This window comes from Diorhabda sublineata, chromosome 8 (assembly GCF_026230105.1).
Source record: "Diorhabda sublineata isolate icDioSubl1.1 chromosome 8, icDioSubl1.1, whole genome shotgun sequence".
NCBI lineage: Eukaryota > Metazoa > Arthropoda > Insecta > Coleoptera > Chrysomelidae > Diorhabda > Diorhabda sublineata.
The window spans coordinates 8,069,264-8,092,617 of record NC_079481.1 but is presented as its reverse complement, the minus strand read 5'-3'; the positions used below and the strand labels follow the sequence as shown (position 1 = coordinate 8,092,617).

The window sequence follows — 23,354 nt, the reverse complement described above, 5'->3', positions numbered from 1 at the left end:
TATCTATATAATAGAAGTAGGTTAATGTCTTCAATAAATAGAAACTTCTTAGTTTAATTATTACATTAAGAATCTCATCAGCTTTTAAAGGATATATAAATTGATTATATAGTTCTAATTTAATGATAATGTTCTAGATGAAATTACAAATTGGAGTTTAATACAGGTTTTATTGATTTCGTCGCCTAAGTTCTCACACTGCGTCAGTCCAAAAAAATGCCCTTTTGATTTTTGAATGTCATTCGGTAGAGAATCGGAAGACACACCACACACAAGACTTAAGTTCATAAATTTAAAAAAATATATATGTATCATGATCGCGATATATAAAAAAACACATTTTTCACTCTTTTGACTTACGCGTTGTTAAAACTTGAGAGACAATTTGTGACAAAGTACAAAATACCTGAGGTAAGAAAAGCGTTAAAATTAATATTAAAAATCTTCTTTTAGATGATACATATTAGATAACCTACGATTTAATATTATAGTCACGTGTTTCTTATAATAAAAATAATAATAATTAGAAATTATTATGACGTTCGTGTAGAAACACCTTTAGATCTAGTGTGGAATAGTGCATTGAAGAGGAAAGAAGAAGAAAGGAAATGCGTAAATGGAATAAAGCTAAAAACTAAAAAATATTTGATAAAGTAGAATAAAAGATATCAAAATATAAAGAAAAAGAGTTATTGGAAATCTCGTAATAAATTTTCATTTTAATGTTAATTCACTTATCGAAACTCGTATAAAATATTATTTGTATAATTTTTTTTTTAATAAAGCTTGTAAATTGTTATAATTAAATGCTTCTCACGTTTTGAATCTTAGTCTGCCTTTCTCGTTCTTGTAAAGCCTCGAAGTAAGTCATACCCACTTGATATACCATTCCCAAAACCGCAGTGGGTAAGTTTATTGAATATCGAGTCGAATCGCGTCGTTCAGTATATTACGCTAAGTGAAATCTGATACATTATTTTTATTAGAATTATCGTTTTTCTCACAGTTTCCCATCTCAGTGTTAATGTAAAATAACCAATTCATCAAAATATAAGGAAATGATCAAGTTTTATTGTTGGAAAATTTATTAAAAACGAAATTTGTGATTAATGAAGCTGAAAAAATTTGAAGGTAAGTATGAAATTTAAAAATTTCTTCTTTATAATTATTTATGCTTTTCGAGCGTTAGAGAATTTTATTTGTAACAAGACAATAAAAGAATAATGATTAATTTAATTGATTAAAATAAATAAGTAAAATTTCTACTTAAATGTTTTAATTTAGTAGAATAAGTCGAAGTTTAGCTCATATTTTGTTAGTTTGTATGTTCGAAGAAAAAAATTACGTACCAAAATAAGTACAAACAAAAATATTAACCTTGTAGTTGGTTATATGACTTGAAAATATAATTATTAGCATTGTCTACCTTTTAAATTATTCATCGATTTCTAAGAAATTTAGTACAATTTGTGCATCCTTTTTATAACGTTAACAATAAAGGATGTATATATATTCAACTACAAAAAAAATTTCAAGTATCAACTACGTATTTGATGCGAGAAAATTTTTCAAAACAATAAACTTTGTCGCGTATTTTACTCTATAATTATCAAGAATTACTTAATTAAAATGAGAGGTTTTTTATTAATGGATTTAGTAAACATATTGAGTTATTTTACGCCTTTGTACATTTTTTTTTAATAATAGGTATAGCATTGTACAAATCATGAATTAAACATTTTATGCAGGCAGTAATGTCTCAACTATTTATTCAACTTTTATTTCATCCACGTATCTGACATTGAGATGATCGCTAAGAAAACAAAACCTTAAGAGTCAACGACTTACCTCGAATAAACTAATTTTTTTTGTTGTTAATTGTTTATCAGGGTCGTATATATACAATTTGTTGATTTTATTAAATTAAAATAAGCGCAATTTGGAAAATTTTCTTTCATAATTAAAACTTTTTATTCGTTTCATTTCCATTAGCAGCAAAACGTCCTTAGGTTAGCAACACATTCAAAGATAAACGGTAAATTTTTTGAAATGGACGAATATCATAGTTTAAACAATTTTTATAAACTATTAAATTGTTTTTTCTAAGACAAATCGGGGAATTTTAAGGTTTTCGTGTTTTTTATGGGCCAAAAATGTTGAAATTTTCGTTTTCAAACTTCACTTTTATCTTAAACAGCCCAAAAAATAAACAAAATGGAGAAATATAATTAAAAATATAAATTTTTCGATTTCTTATCACTCACTTCTAAATAATATTTTGTAAAACAAAGTTATTACAATGAATTACAATATTTTACACCACCGATAATTTAGTGTACGAGGTTGGATCAATAAATCCATCCTAAATTCCCCACCTTTTCATCATCCTATTTCTGTCAATGGTTACGTCATTTATTTTGAGTTTGACAACCAATAATACTTCGTTAATTGAGAAAATAGTACTTAAATGTACTTATTAAGCATTTTTTTGCGGAAAAGCTAACAAATGTTGTGTATTAAATTATAATTGTACAGCCATTCGAGTTCGTTACATCTGAAACAATCGTTTCCCAAGGTTTTTCTTTGCGAACCAATTTTCAATTTTTTCGGGACCAATTTTATCAAAATCATAATTCAAGCCCGTTTTTAGAAATGCTCCTGCTCGTACTCTTTCGAATATCAAGTTAAATCTCTATCAAACACGAACATACAACGAATTCGAATGGTAGAGTTTGTTGATTTGGTTGTCTACCTCGCAGGAAAATTCTTTTTCAACCATTTTGACGTTCAATCAATTAATCAATGATAAAAGGTTGCCAACTGCAGTGCTTGAGATAGTTGAAGTTAGAGCTAAATCTCAATTTTTTTCTTTGAAATGTAAATGGGAGGCGTAGATGGTTTTAATTTTCATTTCCAAAGACCAATCGCTCGTTTGACGAGATTTATATCAGTTTTTTTACTTTTTAAAACTTGCACATACTTGTACTACTAAACACTGTTAAGTAATATTAGTAAAAAAATATTCACGTAAACTTATACGCATTTCTCTCACTGTATGGTTTCTAGAAAGGATAAGAAACTATCTTTTTTTTTTATTCATAATGTCTACTAGCTACTTTCGCAATTAATTACAAACCAGTGGTTTCTATTTCTACAATCAGCTTTAAATACGAGGATCAAATGGAAAATAAAAAATTTAATAATAAATATTCTAATGTTATCCATATAATCGATCTAACAAAAGTTAAAATTTCCATAAAAAAGATGACGAAATTATTAGTTTTGCGTCAATAAATCTTCTTCTTTTTTATACAATTCAAGTCGTTTCTCGTGTCAATATTGAATTAAATAAATGACTTGAATCAACAATGATATTTTTTTAAGATAAATTTTCTTAGAAAACGAATATCGTTGGTACGTAATTATATTTACATATTGACTAATACAGCTGCAATCAAGTTTTAAAATATTTGTTAGTAAGTATGTACTAAATACATAAATTGTACGATGTGTATTTCATCACACAAGCGCTTAATATTTATATTTCTGTTAGTAAAATGAAAATTTACTATATGAAATCATTTCCAAATTTCCCCCATTAAAATTAACACATTTTTCTATTAGTTTGAAGGTTTTTTCCATGAAATATTCCACAATTCCACTCAAATCTCTCTCTATCTATCTTTAATATGAATTCTATGCTTTTCTCCTCTGACTAAATAAGCTCTAAAATGTGAGCTTTGAACGCAAAAACTGTTAAAAATTGATAACTGACTTATTTGGTGTCAATTCAGAACACGATTTTTCTGACTTGTAGAATATTCAAATTTTAACAAATGATTGTAAACGTTGAACATTTTATTTACGTCACTTCAACGTCATATGCCCTGAAAATAAATCACATCTATGTGCTTTATCCTCTAAACGCTTTTATTGGATTTTGTTCATTTTTAAATACCCACGCAATCGCTGTTTTGAGGTTATAATGTGTCACTTGTCACAGCGTTTAAATTAATTTTAGGTTATACTTCCGTATCTGACGTGGAGTCATAAGAAAAATTCATAAGTTCATTGATTGACTTCCGGTTCGGCTTTTTGAACAGGATTTATGAATTAAACGAAAAGTTTTTGTTTTGGGGGCGATAGGGGCTTCATTTTTTGGTTAGGTTAGTTTTAGTTTATCTTTGGTTCGTATACTAATGAGAAATAAAGTCAACCATTCCAAATATTGGAAAAACAGGAAGTACCAATTCTAAAATATCGATAAATGGATTTTGCGACCCCAAAAACGCTGAATCATCGTATTCAAAACAAAATATTGTAACAATAAAACTCCGTTTTGTGATAAATGTTCTTGATTTTAGGTCTCTTCTGTTTTAAAATTAGTTTTATTTTCAATAATAAGTAATATTTAAGTCAAAGTCAACTGATTTGTTATTAACAAAACGCCTCATCATTGGTCGTAACCTCCGGGATTTATCGAGGTCCAAAAGGGTGTTGGTTGTGTTAGGAACAAAAATCCTGTTTATTTCCGTGTCCCCTAAGTATTTTTAGATTTTCAATATTCTTCTGACATTGATAATCATGTACGACGATGACTGAAAGTGGTTTTATGAAAGCTCTTCCATTTTTCCATTTAAAACAAACCAAATTCATTGATTACCCCACGTAAAACCAAATGATCTTGTATCAAAACATTTTGTATTCATCAACTAAATAATTCGACGCCATTTAAATACTAAAAACTGGTTTTTCAATTTACCGTGTGAATTCCCTTTGTTTTTATTACTTACTAATACTATAAGTGCGTGAATGATTTACTTATTCAAACAATTGTACTATCAAAAATCTCGTAATCAACCTATTATCAATTAAAGGCAGAATAATTTGAAACGACTATATCTAATCAATAACATGCATATTCAGTAAATGAATAGAAAGTTGAATGCCTCAAATGTCATTGTCCTAGTTTGACATTAAATCTTTTTTATAATAATAATTTGAAATATGCCAAGGAATTGGATGAAAAAATATTTGAATATCTTATTTAAACAAGCTATTTAGATTTTTAAAAAAATTATTTCCATTGCTTCAACAATTTCCATGCAACATCCTTAGATATTTTACAGTGTTGCCGTACTATAACTTTTTCCTATGAAATGTTATCGTGTACTAGGAGTACTTTAATTTCAAATAATAAAAGCGGAAACTTGTAGCTGAAATTTCGGTTTCGATACTGTAATTTGATTAACTACGAAAATAACTGATCAAATTATCAACAACTAGTACCTGATTGTGCAGTAATAAATCTTACAACGTCGAAAACAGATTCCACACGGCTGCCAACGTTGAAAATTTAATTCCCCCTAAGACACGAGCGATGGTTTCACACACACTTCTAATATTCAAATATTGTATAATACCAACATATCTTCAATAAATAGATCGAGTTTCCAATTACAAGATACATTAATTGTTGAATTAAAATAAGTAGAAATTTACTATTACTGTTAACTTACTTTGAATAAGCTCTCGAATTGTTCATTCCTTGTTTAAATCAACAATTTTCTCCATTTTTATTTCACGGTTCTATCTCTATGTTAGGTTATAACTGTTTATCGTTTTAAACTGAGTTATTTGTACTTTTAAAAAGTTCATACCGGTTGTAACTAGTCTTAACTATCAATATGTAAAATAGGCAACACATGAAGCGCTTTAAGGTATAGTTGGTTGCATAATATAAAACTCTTAAATCATATAGAAGATATTAACGATAAAAAGGGTGGTATATAAGTGAAATTGTACTATTATAAGAGAGACAGAAAGAATTAGTTTATTAATCTCTATCTCCCTCTACTTATCAATAAATTCAAAATTTGTTGTTCTACCACATTTCTATCACATGAAACTTCGACGTCATTTCGATTTAATCAGAATAAAGTAGAGAGAAATAAAAAGTAGTATACCGACGTTTTTTCTCTCTCTGTCCGCTGTTCGGACTCACTCTCATACATCACTTACTGTGTTTTTACTATTTTATTTATGTATTTACTATAGTTATTTTGATAGCGCGTTGATATATAGTTGGTTGTTAATACAAAACTCATAAAATATCAAATAAACGAATTACTTTCAAATTATGCCTTTTCATTCTAAATATATGAAGTAATTAAGTACTCTACGGAATGATATTTATTAAAATTATTTCGATTATTAAATTTAACGGTAGGCAACATATTAAGCGCGTTGGGGTATAATTGGTTGCATAATGTACGGTCAATAAATTCAATATAAATTGTACATTAAAATCAATAATTTTCTCACGAAATGGTATTTTTCTGTAATGTGACTTTATAGTATTCTGAATCGTCGCAATAATACTTCTATTGGGGTTTGCAAAAAATTTAGCAAATTTGAACCCTGACTATGTAGTACGTAATGTTTAAAGCGCGTTGATATAAAGTTGGTTGCTTAATAAAGGACTTGTAAATTTTATAAAATACCAAATAAACGAATTACCATTAAATTATGCCTTTTGTATCTAAATATATGCAATAATTAAGTACTCCATTGATGATATTTATTAAAATTATTTGGATTATTAAATTTAACGGTAGGCAACATATTACGCAAGTTGGGGTATAATTGGTTGCATAATGTACGGTCAATAAATTCAATATAAATTGTACATTAAAATCAATAATTTTCTCACGAAATGGTATTTTTCTGTAATGCGACGGTATAGTATGCTGAATCGTCGCAATAATACTTCTATTGTGTTTTGCAAAAAATTGAGCAAATTTCAACCTTGACGATAAAGTACGTAACATTTTAAGCGCGTTGATATAAAGTTGGTTGCTCAATAAAGGACTTGTAAATTTTATAAAATACCAAATAAACGAATTACCATTAAATTATGCCTTTTGTATCTAAATATATGCAATAATTAAGTACTCCATTGATGATATTTATTAAAATTATTTGGATTATTAAATTTAACGGTAGGCAACATATTACGCACGTTGAGGTATAATTGGTTGCATAATGTACGGTCAATAAATTCAATATAAATTGTACATTAAAATAAATAATCTTCTCACGAAATGGTATTTTTCTGTAATGCGACGGTATAGTATGCTGAATCGTCGCAATAATACTTCTATTGTGTTTTGCAAAAAATTGAGCAAATTTCAACCTTGACGATAAAGTACGTAACATTTTAAACGCGTTGATATAAAGTTGGTATAACGGTAGGCAATATATTAAACGCGTTGGTGTATAATTGGTTGCATAATGTATACGGTCAATAAATTAAATATAAAATGAACGTTATTTTTATTATTTTTAGTTATTTTTTCAGGAAATGGCATTTTTCTGTAATGTGACGCTACAGTATGCCGTATAAACGAATCGTCGCAATAATACTTCTACCACTGTTTGTAAAAAATTCAGCAAACTTCAACCCCGACGATGATTACTACGATCCACCGAAATACAACGAAGACGTATTTCGACCAGTTCCTCTGTTTTTAGGAGAAGACGTATCCGGTTGCGTATGTCGAGAGATTCCAAATATTTTAACATTATGCTTCGGCGTAACTATGTGCAATTCCCTTCCGATAGGTCTCAATATAACAACCCCTATTTTAAGTATAGTTAGTACTAATATATCGGTGATACGTCGGGGTGATTTGGCGAATTTATATTTTTTACAAGATTTAAAAATCGAGGGGAATTATAATTTAACGGAAATATCGGGTGGGGTTTTCGGAAATAATTTTACGAAATTGGAAAATTTATCGATTAGTTATAATAAGAATTTGAAATATTTGAATAAAAATACTTTTAACGGTTTGGTTAATTTGAAACAATTATTTTTAATTAAGAACGGTTTTACGCGTTTATATGAAATCACAGTGAATTTATCACCTGTTATTTTACCGAGGTTGAAAAAATTGAGTTTGAACGAGAATAATTTGACGAAAATCTTCAAGGACGATTTTATATTTATGAATGATAGTTTGTTGGAAGAATTTAATATTATTTCGTGTAGTTTAGATTATATTCATCCGAAAGCGTTTTTACCTTTAAAGAAATTACGAACTTTACGTATGGGGGAAAATTTTTTTAATGTTACTATAATAACGGAGGTTTTAGAAGAAATTGTTAACGTTAATATACCTTTGAAGTTGCTAAATCTTTATTCGGCTGGATTTAGAGTGAATTTACCTAAAAAATTGTTAGAAATCATAGCGATTTCTAATATAACTCATTTAAATTTAGCTAAAAATCAATTTCATAGTATACCTTCGGGTGTATTTCCCCTAATGCCGAATTTAAAATCACTAGATTTACGCGAGGCTTTTATTTACGATATTTCTGATAATGCTTTCGATAATTTAACAAATTTGGAATATCTCATTTTGAGCGCTAATAATTTACCTTCTATACCAAAAGGTGTTTTATTAAAAAATCTCATTAAATTAGATATACAAGAAAATTCGCAAAACGGTGCTAGAGCGTCGTATTTTCAAATTTCTAAAGGTTCTTTTTTAGAAATGAAAAATTTAGAATATTTGAATATGGGATATAATAACATACCGCATTTATTTCAATATACTTTTAAAGGTTTAAATAATTTAAAATATTTAATATTAAAAAACTGCACTTTATATCGGTTACAAAATAAAACTTTCGAAAATATGAATAAACTCAAATTATTAGATCTTGAAAATAATTTTTTTATAACAAATAATTATCCTACAGGATTAACAAGTGAAATGTTTGAAGGATTAGAAAATTTAGAAGTACTTTTATTAGGAGGAAACGCTATGACTTATTTTAGTAAATTCGGAAATCCTTTTATTAACTTAAAATCGTTAAAAAAATTAGGTTTGGATAGAAATTTGTTATTAACAGTAGAATCGAATCAATTTTCCGCTTTAAAACAATTAGAAATAGTAGATTTTTCATTTAATTTATTAAAAATATGGCAAAATAGAATATTCGATTCGAATCCTAAATTAAAAATATTATTATTTGATCATAATAAATTAACTTATCTAACACCTGGTATGCTTGAAGATTTTCATAACCTCACTAAGCTCTCTTTAGCCTATAATTCTTTTATATGCGATTGTCATAGTTTCAAATTATATAATAATTTTATAAACATTTATAGAAACGAAAAAATAATTAAAATACTAAAAAATTCCGAAGCAAATTGTTTAACGCCCTATACAACAACTAATCACGTGATTACTAATATAATCGATTATTTCGAATACGTAGAAAATGATATAATACACTGTGATATAAATAAACGTTTAATCGTCGTATTACCTTTATTATTATTAATAATTTGTTTTTTATCTTTAATAATACTAGTTTTTTATTACAGATGGCATATTAAATATTGGTTATTTTTAATAAGATTACAAATTAGCAGAAACGGTAAAATCAAATCTAAATCGAATGATAAACTTAATTACGAATACGACGCTTTCGTTTCTTATAGTAACGAAGATAGAAATTTCGTTGTTAGATTAGTTTCGATGTTGGAAAATTACGAACCATTTTTAAAACTTTGCGTTTACGAAAGAGATTTTCACGTCGGACACTTTATATCCGAATGCGTGTTAAAATGTATAGCTAATAGTCGTAAAACTATTTTAATAGTGAGTGATAATTACGCGAAATCTCAATGGTGTAGATGGGAGAGTCAAATCGCCGAGCATCACAGATTATTTTTCGAAAATGAAGACGGCGAATACGTCGCCGATGCTTTGATTGTTATCAAATTGGGACCGGTTAGCAAAGTTCACATGACGCCGATGTTGAGGTATTTGTTAAAAACTAGAATCTATTTACAATGGGAAGCGGACGAGAAAAAACAAAAAATATTTTGGAACAAATTGAGGAATACGCTTTCACCGCCCAAGAGTGATAATGTCGCTGAAATCACACACATGTAAAAACAAATTTTAATCTGGATCTACGAAAACGGGAACCCACCGATTGGCTTCAATCGCACACTAGATGATTGTACGTAAAAGTCTTACAACGAATAGGGATAAAAAATTCCTAACCTAACCTAACTTATATAGGTTTATTCTTGCTAGCTGCACTGGAACTGCACTGGAACTGGGCCAGTGCAGAATTTGTTCGATGGGATACAGAGAACGATATAGTGTAGAGAGTAATGAAGCATTTGTAGATTGTTGTATTTGAGATTATTTGATGTAATTCAGGCCTTGTAGTATTACCAATAATGGAAAACGATTTAGTACTTTCCGAAGACGAAGATGTAGTGCCGTTTCCAGATTACACTTATTGCTCTTTCTTGCACTACACTGCACTGGCTGAACTGATTCTATACCCAGTACAATACTAGTTCTTTTGCATTGCTACCAAGAACAGCGACGCTAGCGCTGTTTCTTCTACTACAAAGAACGCTTTAGTGTACACTTCCTGAACTAGTTTTGCCGGTGTAGCTACCAAGAACAAACCTAATGACGATGCTGGAAGAAAGAATTTGTGTCATAACAAATCTAAATACAAGTACAAAATATCAGTAACTGAAAATACGTGATTAAGTTAGGTTAGGATTTTTTTTTCATTTTTTCTTCCTGCGAGGTGTCTAAAATTTGAAGCCAAATGTAATTTATCTCGATTGTTCGATAAAAAAAAAACATAGAAATCACTTTTATTGAAACAATATTATTTTCAAATCAAATCATCTTCGAAACATTTTAAACGATTTTTAAATCGTTTTTAATCATTAAAAGCAACCAAGGGAATGTTGTAGAATCGTGCAAATTCGTTTTGATGTTAGTCCTTTTATATGTTTCGCAACTTTTTCGTCCTTGTAGCTGTAAGGACTAAGATAAACTGTTAATACAAAAGGATATAATGTAATTACTAGGATGAGAATCGAATCGATTGATTTCATATAAAATGGTCGTCGAGACACTTAATTTTTTTACAAATATTTAATTTACACTAAAAGACTTTTAATTTCTACATAAAATACAGGGCCGGATTAAGATTTATAAGGCCCGGGGCTAAAATAATGACGGGGCCCCCTTAAGGAATTCGAAAACCCGGAAAAATTCACAAAATAATATCAATACGTTAGATTTGTGGTATCAAAACATCAAAAAATACAGAATGATTTCCAAATGATGGGGCCCTCTTGGACCTGGGGCCCGGTGCTATAGCCCCCCCCAAGCCCCTAGCTTAATCCGGCCCTGGTAAAATAACTTTAACAGACAAATTAATATTAATAAACACTGATTTATTGGAATGAATTTATATTTATTTGATTTATGTTATGTCTTTTTCACATTTTTATATTTGAATATGTATCTATCTTACAATTTTTTTACATTGTATTGATTTTTGTTATTAGAATAAATCGTGATTTTTCGAATGGGGTATTTTATTACCAAAATATCTTCACGAGAAACGAAAATTGGTTATAGAAATGTATGTAAGTGTACAAATTCAACGAGGAAAATATTTGTTTTTTTTTTCGACTTAATTGTGAATAAATAATTTGTAATATTATTATCCGAGTAGAGGCTGTAATTAAATTAATAATTATTGTTGTTTCTAACATGAAACCTACCACTTGTCCTCGCGATATATAATTAACAATTAAGCTTCGTTTATAATTCATAATTTCAGAAAATATAAAAGAATATCCAAGAAACGACAATAATTCAAATAAAAATGAAATCCTTTTATAAAAAGTATTACGAGTCGAGTTTTAAGATGTTGAAATATTTAGGGATTTGGTCACAAAACGTTGATAAAAAAAGTACAAAAATTTATTACACCTATTGTTTTGTTGTGAATTTCTTTTTTATTTTCATGTCTAATTTTATACAATTGATTCATATCATGATCCAAAGGGAATTCCAGCATATTATATCGTGTGCTTATGCTTTTCCTTTGACATGTATACCGGCGATGAAGTCTTATTTTTTTTTCAAAAATCGCATAGAAATTCAGAAAATACAACAACGTTTTATCGATTTCCAAGTAGAGGATGACACCGATTTTATCAAAAACACAATGAAAATTTATCTCGCTTTGAAAAAAGCTACAGAGTGTTTAGCAGCTACCGTAATTATAATAGACTCAACAACAATGTTTTATGGTTATTATGATGTTCTACCATTATGGTAAGTCATTATAAATATCATCGAAATGCCTTTTCTTATTCTTATTGGACAGACAATTTTATAAGTATATTTCTATCTAACACACCCCAAAAGTTCTTTGTTTCATCGAGACTTTTTTTATTGTATCTCAAATGCTAAATTCAATTCCGCGCACTAACACACTCATTGAGCACAGCAAAGAAAACTCTCCTACACTAAAAAATGATCCAACTTGCAGAGGGGTCATTTCCTAAATCATATATCCGATGAGCTGGAGTAAGTTTTTGACCAATCGCAGATGTTTTAGGGGTTAAGTTCTTTTCCCGTTGTCTTCATCTTACTGTCCACTGAATAATAGTCACTCCCAGCACCTCGTTGCCCACGAACGGCGTTGAGGTTACGATTTTTTAATATTGTTGACACAATCAAGCGGTCATCACAAAAAATCGCCTATGAAAGGATCCAGTTTCGTCTTTAACGCATATAAACAATAAACCTTGATGGTAAATTGAAGCTTGTTAGAATGTCTTTCAAACAGCATATTTATTTTTTTGATTTGATGAATAATTAAAAAAAAATTATGTGTGTCAGCTCCGACGCACGACTGGAGTTTATTCCTTAAGTTCGATAGTCTTACCAGACGCAAAAAGAGTTTATTCAACTTAAAAAATATTGGTTGATTGCCAGAATATTTTGGGCTTCCTTCATTAATTTTTTTTTTCGATCTGTAAGCTCGCTGTCTCTCGGCTGGAGTTTTTGGAGATTTAGATTTTTTCCTAGTCAAAAAGTATAAAAAAAAATTAGAAAATTTATAAATGCGTAATTATAAAAAATTTAACCGACTTTAAGAAAATTGATAAAAAAAGGTTTTTATAAACATTTTTTTTAAATTATTATAATTAATTTTTTATTTAAAATATAATATTATCTTAATAATTAACAAAAATGGTTACAAAAAGATAATTAAGTCACTAAATCTTTTACATACAATAATAAATAGTACATGAAAATTATTTAAATAAGCTAAAAAATAACTTTTCGAAAGAAAATTATATAAAAACATTATTATAATGAAAAAATATTGTCGATTTTTCTGATAATATTATTGAATTATTGACTACAGTTGTTAATATTTAAAAATTATTTATAATATAAATCATAATAACGTGGAAGAATTTATAGACATCGACAAAAAAATTAGTTTTTGGTTAGGTTAGAAATTTTCTATTTTATGTGGATGCGCTCGATAATTCATATTGGGTTGATTATCTAATTTTATGTGTTGTTTTCAAATATATATTTACATGAACTACATCGATAATTATTAAAATATTTAATAAATACAAATTGCACACGCTCATACATATAATACATGAATTATAACGCGTACCTTGCAACCACGTGTTTGTTAGATGTTCCGGCAATATCATCTACACCTCTTTCTGCCATAGTTATTTGAAAATACTTTCAGTTCACTTTAGCGGAACACAATGATAAAAATTAAAACTTCACAATGACAGCAGTATAAGTATGTTGTCACTGACAAATTAGAAAGTTGCGCATCATAGGGTGCGCACCAAAAACGTAACGAGGTCATTCATCGATAGATTTTACTCCTCACATTTTTCTCATACCGGGCCCCTTATATATGCAAATCGATTCTTAAGGAGTAAACTCCAAAAATATATAGTAAAAATGAAAAGTTTACAGCTGGCCGATTTCTATGCACGCAAAAAGGAAAAAGATTGTACTAAAATGGGCGACGCTGAAATTTGATCCATCTCAAATATGTATTAACAAATTTTATCCCATTTACTATCTCAATATATCATAATATCATAATATATCATACGAAAAATTAAATTGGATAATAAACAGTTTCCATTACAAAAACTAGGATATAACTATAACTAAACTAATTTCAAAATGTTTTAGGTTTCCAAATTTATCATCCCCCGCCAAAGAAATTATGTGTTTTTATAATATTACATCTTTGACATATATAGCTACCACGTACATTTATTTTCAACTAATTTGTTCGGGGGTGTTCATATTTATAGGGATGCAGTGTGATTTGTATTGTAAATATTTGTCCCAAGTGAAACAATTAGATGAAATTTTATTAAAAGAATTGGTACAACGCTACGAGAACTTAACAAGGTAATGTAGATACTTCCATCAAGGAAAACTGTACTGATACACACAGTGTTGACATATTAACAAAAAAAGTCCAATAATGATCCCTTTTTATCATTGGTTTATCAAGGTTATCTAACTGATCCACCATAATTATAAGAATAATAAGAATTCTACCTGAAAATGGACAGGAGTGGCTGAACAGTCAGTATAAGACTTAAGGCATCTAAATTTGAGCCAACTGCTGTTTGCCCAATATATTAATCGGACTGACGAACAACGAGGATCAGTTCTCGGACGAAAGCAGATTTAACAACCTTCATGGTAGATATAAAAGAGGACGAGTCTACAGAAGACCTTCACGCAGTGTTGCATAAAAGAAAAAGTTACTTTTGAAGGAGGTTAGTGAATGGTTTGAGTGGGCGTTTCATTGAAAACACTAACCGAGTTGGATTTTATTGATACTGGACTCGACACCATAGAAAACCAGTAATTTCGATCTGTTTAGGCAATAGAGGTCCAATAAAAGCTATAATACCTTCAACGATGTTTTATACTTGTATCGGAGTATGAAATAGTTTCGTTTGCTACCTAGACAAGGATTTATTTGCCCAAAACTATTTTGATGATTGTTAATAGGACAATCTCTATTATAATGTGATGCAGATGGTTACAAGATGACCGAAGTAGGTTTCTGTGGAGTACACTCCAAAATAATCAAAATTTTCTCGTTTGGAGAACATTCCAAATTGAATTATTTACTGTAATGGATTGATACTGGACTCGACACCATAGAAAACCAGTAATTTCGATTTGTTTAGGCAATAGAGGTCCAATAAAAGTCATAACACCTTCAACGATGTTTTATACTTGTATCGGAGTATAAAATAGTTTCGTTTGTTACTTAGACTAGGATTTATTTGGCCAAAACTATTTTGATGATTGTTAGTGGGACAATCTCTATTATAATGTGATGCAGATGGTTACAAGATGACCGAAGGAGGTTTCTGTAGAGTACACTCCAAAATAATCAAAATTTTCACGTTTGGAGAACATGCCAAATTGAATTATTTGCTGTAATGGATTGATACTGGACTCGACACCATAGAAAACCAGTAATTTCGATTTGTTTAGGCAATAGAGGTCCAATAAAAGCCATAACACCTTCAACGATGTTTTATACTTGTATCGGAGTATGAAATAGTTTCGTTTGTTACTTAAACTAGGATTTATTTGCCCAAAACTATTTTGATGTTTGATAGTGGGGCAATCTCTATTATAATGTGATGCAGATGGTTACAAGATGACCGAAGGAGGTTTCTGTAGAGTACACTCCAAAATAATCAAAATTTTCTCGTTTGGAGAACATGCCAAATTGAATTATTTACTGTAATGGATTGATACTGGACTCGACACCATAGAAAACCAGTAATTTCGATTTGTTTAGGCAATAGAGGTCCAATAAAAGCCATAACACCTTCAACGATGTTTTATACTTGTATCGGAGTATGAAATAGTTTCGTTTGTTACTTAAACTAGGATTTATTTGGCCAAAACTATTTTGATGATTGTTAGTGGGACAATCTCTATTATAATGTGATGCAGATGGTTACAAGATGACCGAAGGAGGTTTCTGTAGAGTACACTCCAAAATAATCAAAATTTTCACGTTTGGAGAACATGCCAAATTGAATTATTTGCTGTAATGGATTGATACTGGACTCGACACCATAGAAAACCAGTAATTTCGATCTGTTCAGGCAATAGAGGTCCAATATAAGCCATAACACCTTCAACGATGTTTCATACTTGTACCGGAGTATGAAATAGTTTCGTTTGTTACTTAGACTAGGATTTATTTGCCCAAAACTATTTTGATGTTTGTTAGTGGGACAATCTCTATTATAATGTGATGCAGATGGTTACAAGATGACCGAAGGAGATTTCTGTAGAGTACACTCCAAAATAATCAAAATTTTCACGTTTGGAGAACATGCCAAATTGAATTATTTGCTGTAATGGATTGATACTGGACTCGACACCATAGAAAACCAGTAATTTCGATCTGTTTAGGCAATAGAGGTCCAATAAAAACCATAACAGCTTCAACGATGTTTCATACTTGTATCGGAGTATGAAATAGTTTCGTTTGCTACCTAGACTAGGATTTATTTGGCCAAAACTATTTTGATGATTGTTAGTGGGACAATCTCTATTATAATGTGATGTAGATGGTTACTGTATGACCGAAGGAGGTTTCTGTGGAGTACACTCCAAAATAATCAAAATTTTCTCGTTTGGAGAACATGTCAAATTGAATTATTTGCTGTAATGGATTGATACTGGACTCGACACCATAGAAAACCAGTAATTTCGATTTGTTTAGGAAGTAGAAGCGAATAGAGACGTAGAAGCTTTGAGATGCTAAAATCAGCGACAGAATGGAAGTCGCAGAATTTTTGGTAGTGATTTATGACTGCGGGCGTCTTGATTCGATTTTTTTTTCTCATAATTTTATTAACGTTGCAGCCACATCAGTTTTTGCAACAGTCAATTCCTACAAGAAGAAGAAGTACCACAGTACAATAAAAAGTTACGTATATTTGCGAAATTGATTTGCTAAAATTCTTTTTTGATTTCAGTCTTTTTTCTTTATCCGAAAAAGTCTTTAGCGAAATATTTTTCATTGAAATAATCTGTATAAGTTTGGGACTATGTCTAAGACTACTAATGATTTCTATGGTAAGGAGTTTAATCAATTTTTATTGATTAATAAGAATGATTATTTCCAGACAGAAAATTTTATGGAGCTACCTATTCATATATCCTCCTTAGTTCTTGTATTTCTTTTGATATTACTCCCTTGCTGGTTTTCAACAACTGTTACAACAAAGGTAACTCAAATCAACATATAATGCAGTAGAAACATTTAATAATTTCAGAGCGACAGAATTTCTACTTCTATTTATTCATTACCGTGGTATAATTGTCAATCTTTGAAAGTTAAAAAAGATTTGGTTCAATTTATTCGCATGGCTGAAAGACCTATTGAATTTACAGCGATGGGACTTGTCACTCTTTCCAATGATACTTTCATCAAGGTGGGTATTTGTACTATTCGATTCGATTTCTTTTAAATATTATTTAATCTGTTTCAGATAATGCGCACTACTTTCTCATTCTACACGTTTTTGGATTTTTTAAATGGACGAGAAGCTAAATAAGATCTCGCACGTACTTAAACACATTTATTCTAATCGCACAGTCACAGATTTACAAATAAATAAATCAAACCAAGAATATAACTTTTAATAATAAATCTCATTTACAAGAATATACAAATCAACAATTAAATATTTATTTACAATATTTCTTTGGTTCTTTTAAACTCAGGTAGCTTATTTTTCTGTTTTTTTTCGTCCTTTCTCATGAATAGATGGTCATAAGTATCATCTGAAATACCAAAAAAATAAAAATATTTATTCAAATAATATTTAATTATCAATGACAAATATTGAAACTTACTTCTTCTAACGAAATCGGATTCATTTTCATTTTGGTATCCAAATTGTGGTATCTCTCTAAAATGTAAAATAAAAACCTATTTAAACAAAAAACCTAAAAATTATTCGCGTATAAACTATAAAGCCGGTACTACACGATACGTCCAACATTCGAGATCGAACGTACGGCTCAACATTGAAAGGAAGACTGATGCGGTGTTGCTATTAAACGATGTGTCTAATGTTTGCGTCAACATTAACCTTCCAACGTTGGCTAAATATTGGACGAAGACTGGAACCTTAAGCCGGTACTACGCGATGCGTCAAACATTCGAGTTCGAACGTACGGCTCAACATTGAAAGGAAGACTGATGCGGTGTTGCTATTAAACGATATTTCTAATGTTTGCGTCAACATTAACCTTCCAACGTTGGCTAAATATTGGACGAAGACTGGAACCTTAAGCCGGTACTACGCGATGCGTCAAACATTCGAGTTCGAACGTACGGCTCAACATTGAAAGGAAGACTGATGCGGTGTTGCTATTAAACGATATTTCTAATGTTTGCGTCAACATTAACCTTCCAACGTTGGCTAAATATTGGACGAAGACTGGAACCTTAAGCCGGTACTACGCGATGCGTCAAACATTCGAGTTCGAACGTACGGCTCAACATTGAAGGGAAGACTGATGCGGTGTTGCTATTAAACGATGTGTCTAATGTTTGCGTCAACATTAACCTTCCAACGTTGGCTAAATATTGGACGAAGACTGGAACCTTAAGCCGGTACTACGCGATGCGTCAAACATTCGAGTTCGAACGTACGGCTCAACATTGAAAGGAAGACTGATGCGGTGTTGCTATTAAACGATGTGTCTAATGTTTGCGTCAACATTAACCTTCCAACGTTGGCTAAATATTGGACGAAGACTGGAACCTTAAGCCGGTACTACGCGATGCGTCAAACATTCGAGTTCGAACGTACGGCTCAACATTGAAAGGAAGACTGATGCGGTGTTGCTATTAAACGATATTTCTAATGTTTGCGTCAACATTAACCTTCCAACGTTGGCTAAATATTGGACGAAGACTGGAACCTTAAGCCGGTACTACGCGATGCGTCAAACATTCGAGTTCGAACGTACGGCTCAACATTGAAGGGAAGACTGATGCGGTGTTGCTATTAAACGATGTGTCTAATGTTTGCGTCAACATTAACCTTCCAACGTTGGCTAAATATTGGACGAAGACTGGAACCTTAAGCCGGTACTACGCGATGCGTCAAACATTCGAGTTCGAACGTCCGGCTCAACATTGAAAGGAAGACTGATGCGGTGTTGCTATTAAACGATGTGTCTAATGTTTGCGTCAACATTAACCTTCCAACGTTGGCTAAATATTGGACGAAGACTGGAACCTTAAGCCGGTACTACGCGATGCGTCCAACATTCGAGTTCGAACGTCCGGCTCAACATTGAAAGGAAGACTGATGCGGTGTTGCTATTAAACGATGTTTCTAATGTTTGCGTCAACATTAACCTTCCAACGTTGGCTAAATATTGGACGAAGACTGGAACCTTAAGCCGGTACTACGCGATGCGTCAAACATTCGAGTTCGAACGTACGGCTCAACATTGAAAGGAAGACTGATGCGGTGTTGCTATTAAACGATGTTTCTAATGTTTGCGTCAACATTAACCTTCCAACGTTGGCTAAATATTGGACGAAGACTGGAACCTTAAGCCGGTACTACGCGATGCGTCAAACATTCGAGTTCGAACGTACGGCTCAACATTGAAAGGAAGACTGATGCGGTGTTGCTATTAAACGATGTTTCTAATGTTTGCGTCAACATTAACCTTCCAACGTTGGCTAAATATTGGACGAAGACTGGAACCTTAAGCCGGTACTACGCGATGCGTCAAACATTCGAGTTCGAACGTCCGGCTCAACATTGAAAGGAAGACTGATGCGGTGTTGCTATTAAACGATGTTTCTAATGTTTGCGTCAACATTAACCTTCCAACGTTGGCTAAATATTGGACGAAGACTGGAACCTTAAGCCGGTACTACGCGATGCGTCAAACATTCGAGTTCGAACGTACGGCTCAACATTGAAAGGAAGACTGATGCGGTGTTGCTATTAAACGATGTGTCTAATGTTTGCGTCAACATTAACCTTCCAACGTTGGCTAAATATTGGACGAAGACTGGAACCTTAAGCCCGTACTACGCGATGCGTCCAACATTCGAGTTCGAACGTCCGGCTCAACATTGAAAGGAAGACTGATGCGGTGTTGCTATTAAACGATGTTTCTAATGTTTGCGTCAACATTAACCTTCCAACGTTGGCTAAATATTGGACGAAGACTGGAACCTTAAGCCCGTACTACGCGATGCGTCCAACATTCGAGTTCGAACGTCCGGCTCAACATTGAAAGGAAGACTGATGCGGTGTTGCTATTAAACGATGTTTCTAATGTTTGCGTCAACATTAACCTTCCAACGTTGGCTAAATATTGGACGAAGACTGGAACCTTAAGCCGGTACTACGCGATGCGTCAAACATTCGAGTTCGAACGTACGGCTCAACATTGAAAGGAAGACTGATGCGGTGTTGCTATTAAACGATGTGTCTAATGTTTGCGTCAACATTAACCTTCCAACGTTGGCTAAATATTGGACGAAGACTGGAACCTTAAGCCCGTACTACGCGATGCGTCCAACATTCGAGTTCGAACGTCCGGCTCAACATTGAAAGGAAGACTGATGCGGTGTTGCTATTAAACGATGTTTCTAATGTTTGCGTCAACATTAACCTTCCAACGTTGGCTAAATATTGGACGAAGACTGGAACCTTAAGCCCGTACTACGCGATGCGTCCAACATTCGAGTTCGAACGTCCGGCTCAACATTGAAAGGAAGACTGATGCGGTGTTGCTATTAAACGATGTTTCTAATGTTTGCGTCAACATTAACCTTCCAACGTTGGCTAAATATTGGACGAAGACTGGAACCTTAAGCCGGTACTACGCGATGCGTCAAACATTCGAGTTCGAACGTACGGCTCAACATTGAAAGGAAGACTGATGCGGTGTTGCTATTAAACGATGTTTCTAATGTTTGCGTCAACATTAACCTTCCAACGTTGGCTAAATATTGGACGAAGACTGGAACCTTAAGCCGGTACTACGCGATGCGTCAAACATTCGAGTTCGAACGTACGGCTCAACATTGAAAGGAAGACTGATGCGGTGTTGCTATTAAACGATGTGTCTAATGTTTGCGTCAACATTAACCTTCCAACGTTGGCTAAATATTGGACGAAGACTGGAACCTTAAGCCGGTACTACGCGATGCGTCAAACATTCGAGTTCGAACGTACGGCTCAACATTGAAAGGAAGACTGATGCGGTGTTGCTATTAAACGATATTTCTAATGTTTGCGTCAACATTAACCTTCCAACGTTGGCTAAATATTGGACGAAGACTGGAACCTTAAGCCCGTACTACGCGATGCGTCCAACATTCGAGTTCGAACGTCCGGCTCAACATTGAAAGGAAGACTGATGCGGTGTTGCTATTAAACGATGTTTCTAATGTTTGCGTCAACATTAACCTTCCAACGTTGGCTAAATATTGGACGAAGACTGGAACCTTAAGCCGGTACTACGCGATGCGTCAAACATTCGAGTTCGAACGTACGGCTCAACATTGAAAGGAAGACTGATGCGGTGTTGCTATTAAACGATGTGTCTAATGTTTGCGTCAACATTAACCTTCCAACGTTGGCTAAATATTGGACGAAGACTGGAACCTTAAGCCCGTACTACGCGATGCGTCCAACATTCGAGTTCGAACGTCCGGCTCAACATTGAAAGGAAGACTGATGCGGTGTTGCTATTAAACGATGTTTCTAATGTTTGCGTCAACATTAACCTTCCAACGTTGGCTAAATATTGGACGAAGACTGGAACCTTAAGCCCGTACTACGCGATGCGTCCAACATTCGAGTTCGAACGTCCGGCTCAACATTGAAAGGAAGACTGATGCGGTGTTGCTATTAAACGATGTTTCTAATGTTTGCGTCAACATTAACCTTCCAACGTTGGCTAAATATTGGACGAAGACTGGAACCTTAAGCCGGTACTACGCGATGCGTCAAACATTCGAGTTCGAACGTACGGCTCAACATTGAAAGGAAGACTGATGCGGTGTTGCTATTAAACGATGTTTCTAATGTTTGCGTCAACATTAACCTTCCAACGTTGGCTAAATATTGGACGAAGACTGGAACTTTAAGCCGGTACTACGCGATGCGTCAAACATTCGAGTTCGAACGTACGGCTCAACATTGAAAGGAAGACTGATGCGGTGTTGCTATTAAACGATGTGTCTAATGTTTGCGTCAACATTAACCTTCCAACGTTGGCTAAATATTGGACGAAGACTGGAACCTTAAGCCGGTACTACGCGATGCGTCAAACATTCGAGTTCGAACGTACGGCTCAACATTGAAAGGAAGACTGATGCGGTGTTGCTATTAAACGATATTTCTAATGTTTGCGTCAACATTAACCTTCCAACGTTGGCTAAATATTGGACGAAGACTGGAACCTTAAGCCGGTACTACGCGATGCGTCAAACATTCGAGTTCGAACGTACGGCTCAACATTGAAGGGAAGACTGATGCGGTGTTGCTATTAAACGATGTGTCTAATGTTTGCGTCAACATTAACCTTCCAACGTTGGCTAAATATTGGACGAAGACTGGAACCTTAAGCCGGTACTACGCGATGCGTCAAACATTCGAGTTCGAACGTACGGCTCAACATTGAAAGGAAGACTGATGCGGTGTTGCTATTAAACGATGTGTCTAATGTTTGCGTCAACATTAACCTTCCAACGTTGGCTAAATATTGGACGAAGACTGGAACCTTAAGCCCGTACTACGCGATGCGTCCAACATTCGAGTTCGAACGTCCGGCTCAACATTGAAAGGAAGACTGATGCGGTGTTGCTATTAAACGATGTTTCTAATGTTTGCGTCAACATTAACCTTCCAACGTTGGCTAAATATTGGACGAAGACTGGAACCTTAAGCCCGTACTACGCGATGCGTCCAACATTCGAGTTCGAACGTACGGCTCAACATTGAAAGGAAGACTGATGCGGTGTTGCTATTAAACGATGTTTCTAATGTTTGCGTCAACATTAACCTTCCAACGTTGGCTAAATATTGGACGAAGACTGGAACCTTAAGCCGGTACTACGCGATGCGTCAAACATTCGAGTTCGAACGTACGGCTCAACATTGAAAGGAAGACTGATGCGGTGTTGCTATTAAACGATGTGTCTAATGTTTGCGTCAACATTAACCTTCCAACGTTGGCTAAATATTGGACGAAGACTGGAACCTTAAGCCGGTACTACGCGATGCGTCAAACATTCGAGTTCGAACGTACGGCTCAACATTGAAAGGAAGACTGATGCGGTGTTGCTATTAAACGATGTGTCTAATGTTTGCGTCAACATTAACCTTCCAA

The 23,354-nt window shown here is 32.8% G+C and overlaps 3 protein-coding genes across 6 annotated transcripts in view; 2 read left to right on the top strand and 1 right to left on the bottom strand.

Moving 5' to 3' along the window:
* The first annotated feature begins 887 nt into the window (after window positions 1–887).
* LOC130447447 (toll-like receptor 2) lies at window positions 888–11,428 on the top strand. Its single transcript, XM_056784260.1, has 2 exons — window positions 888–1,131; window positions 7,361–11,428. The coding sequence occupies exon 2, from the start codon at window positions 7,395–7,397 to the stop codon at window positions 9,972–9,974; it is 2,580 nt and encodes an 859-aa protein (XP_056640238.1). The 5' UTR covers window positions 888–1,131; window positions 7,361–7,394; the 3' UTR covers window positions 9,975–11,428.
* Window positions 11,429–16,889: 5,461 nt separating this feature from the next.
* LOC130447907 (uncharacterized) lies at window positions 16,890–17,598 on the top strand. Its single transcript, XM_056784962.1, has 4 exons — window positions 16,890–17,045; window positions 17,096–17,197; window positions 17,246–17,404; window positions 17,462–17,598. The coding sequence occupies exons 1-4, from the start codon at window positions 17,034–17,036 to the stop codon at window positions 17,525–17,527; spliced, it is 339 nt and encodes a 112-aa protein (XP_056640940.1). The 5' UTR covers window positions 16,890–17,033; the 3' UTR covers window positions 17,528–17,598.
* LOC130447906 (calpain-9-like) overlaps window positions 17,597–23,354 on the bottom strand; it is a 71,253-nt gene continuing 65,495 nt past the window's right edge. For all 4 annotated transcript variants that reach the window (XM_056784957.1, XM_056784958.1, XM_056784959.1 and 1 more), the window contains 2 exons: window positions 17,829–17,884; window positions 17,597–17,756 (listed from right to left, as the gene is read on the bottom strand). In XM_056784957.1, the coding sequence (XP_056640935.1) occupies window positions 17,730–17,756; window positions 17,829–17,884 (83 nt within the window). In that variant the 3' untranslated portion in view covers window positions 17,597–17,729. The remainder of the gene's footprint in view (window positions 17,757–17,828; window positions 17,885–23,354) is intronic.

Bases quoted from the DNA above. Each gene is read 5' to 3' on its own strand.
- LOC130447447 (XM_056784260.1), top strand. From the start codon at position 7,395: ATGCCGTATAAACGAATCGTCGCAATAATACTTCTACCACTGTTTGTA.
- LOC130447907 (XM_056784962.1), top strand. The intron at 17,198-17,245 runs GTAACTCAAATC...TAATAATTTCAG, and splicing joins CAACAACTGTTACAACAAAG to AGCGACAGAATTTCTACTTC. The intron at 17,405-17,461 runs GTGGGTATTTGT...AATCTGTTTCAG, and splicing joins CCAATGATACTTTCATCAAG to ATAATGCGCACTACTTTCTC.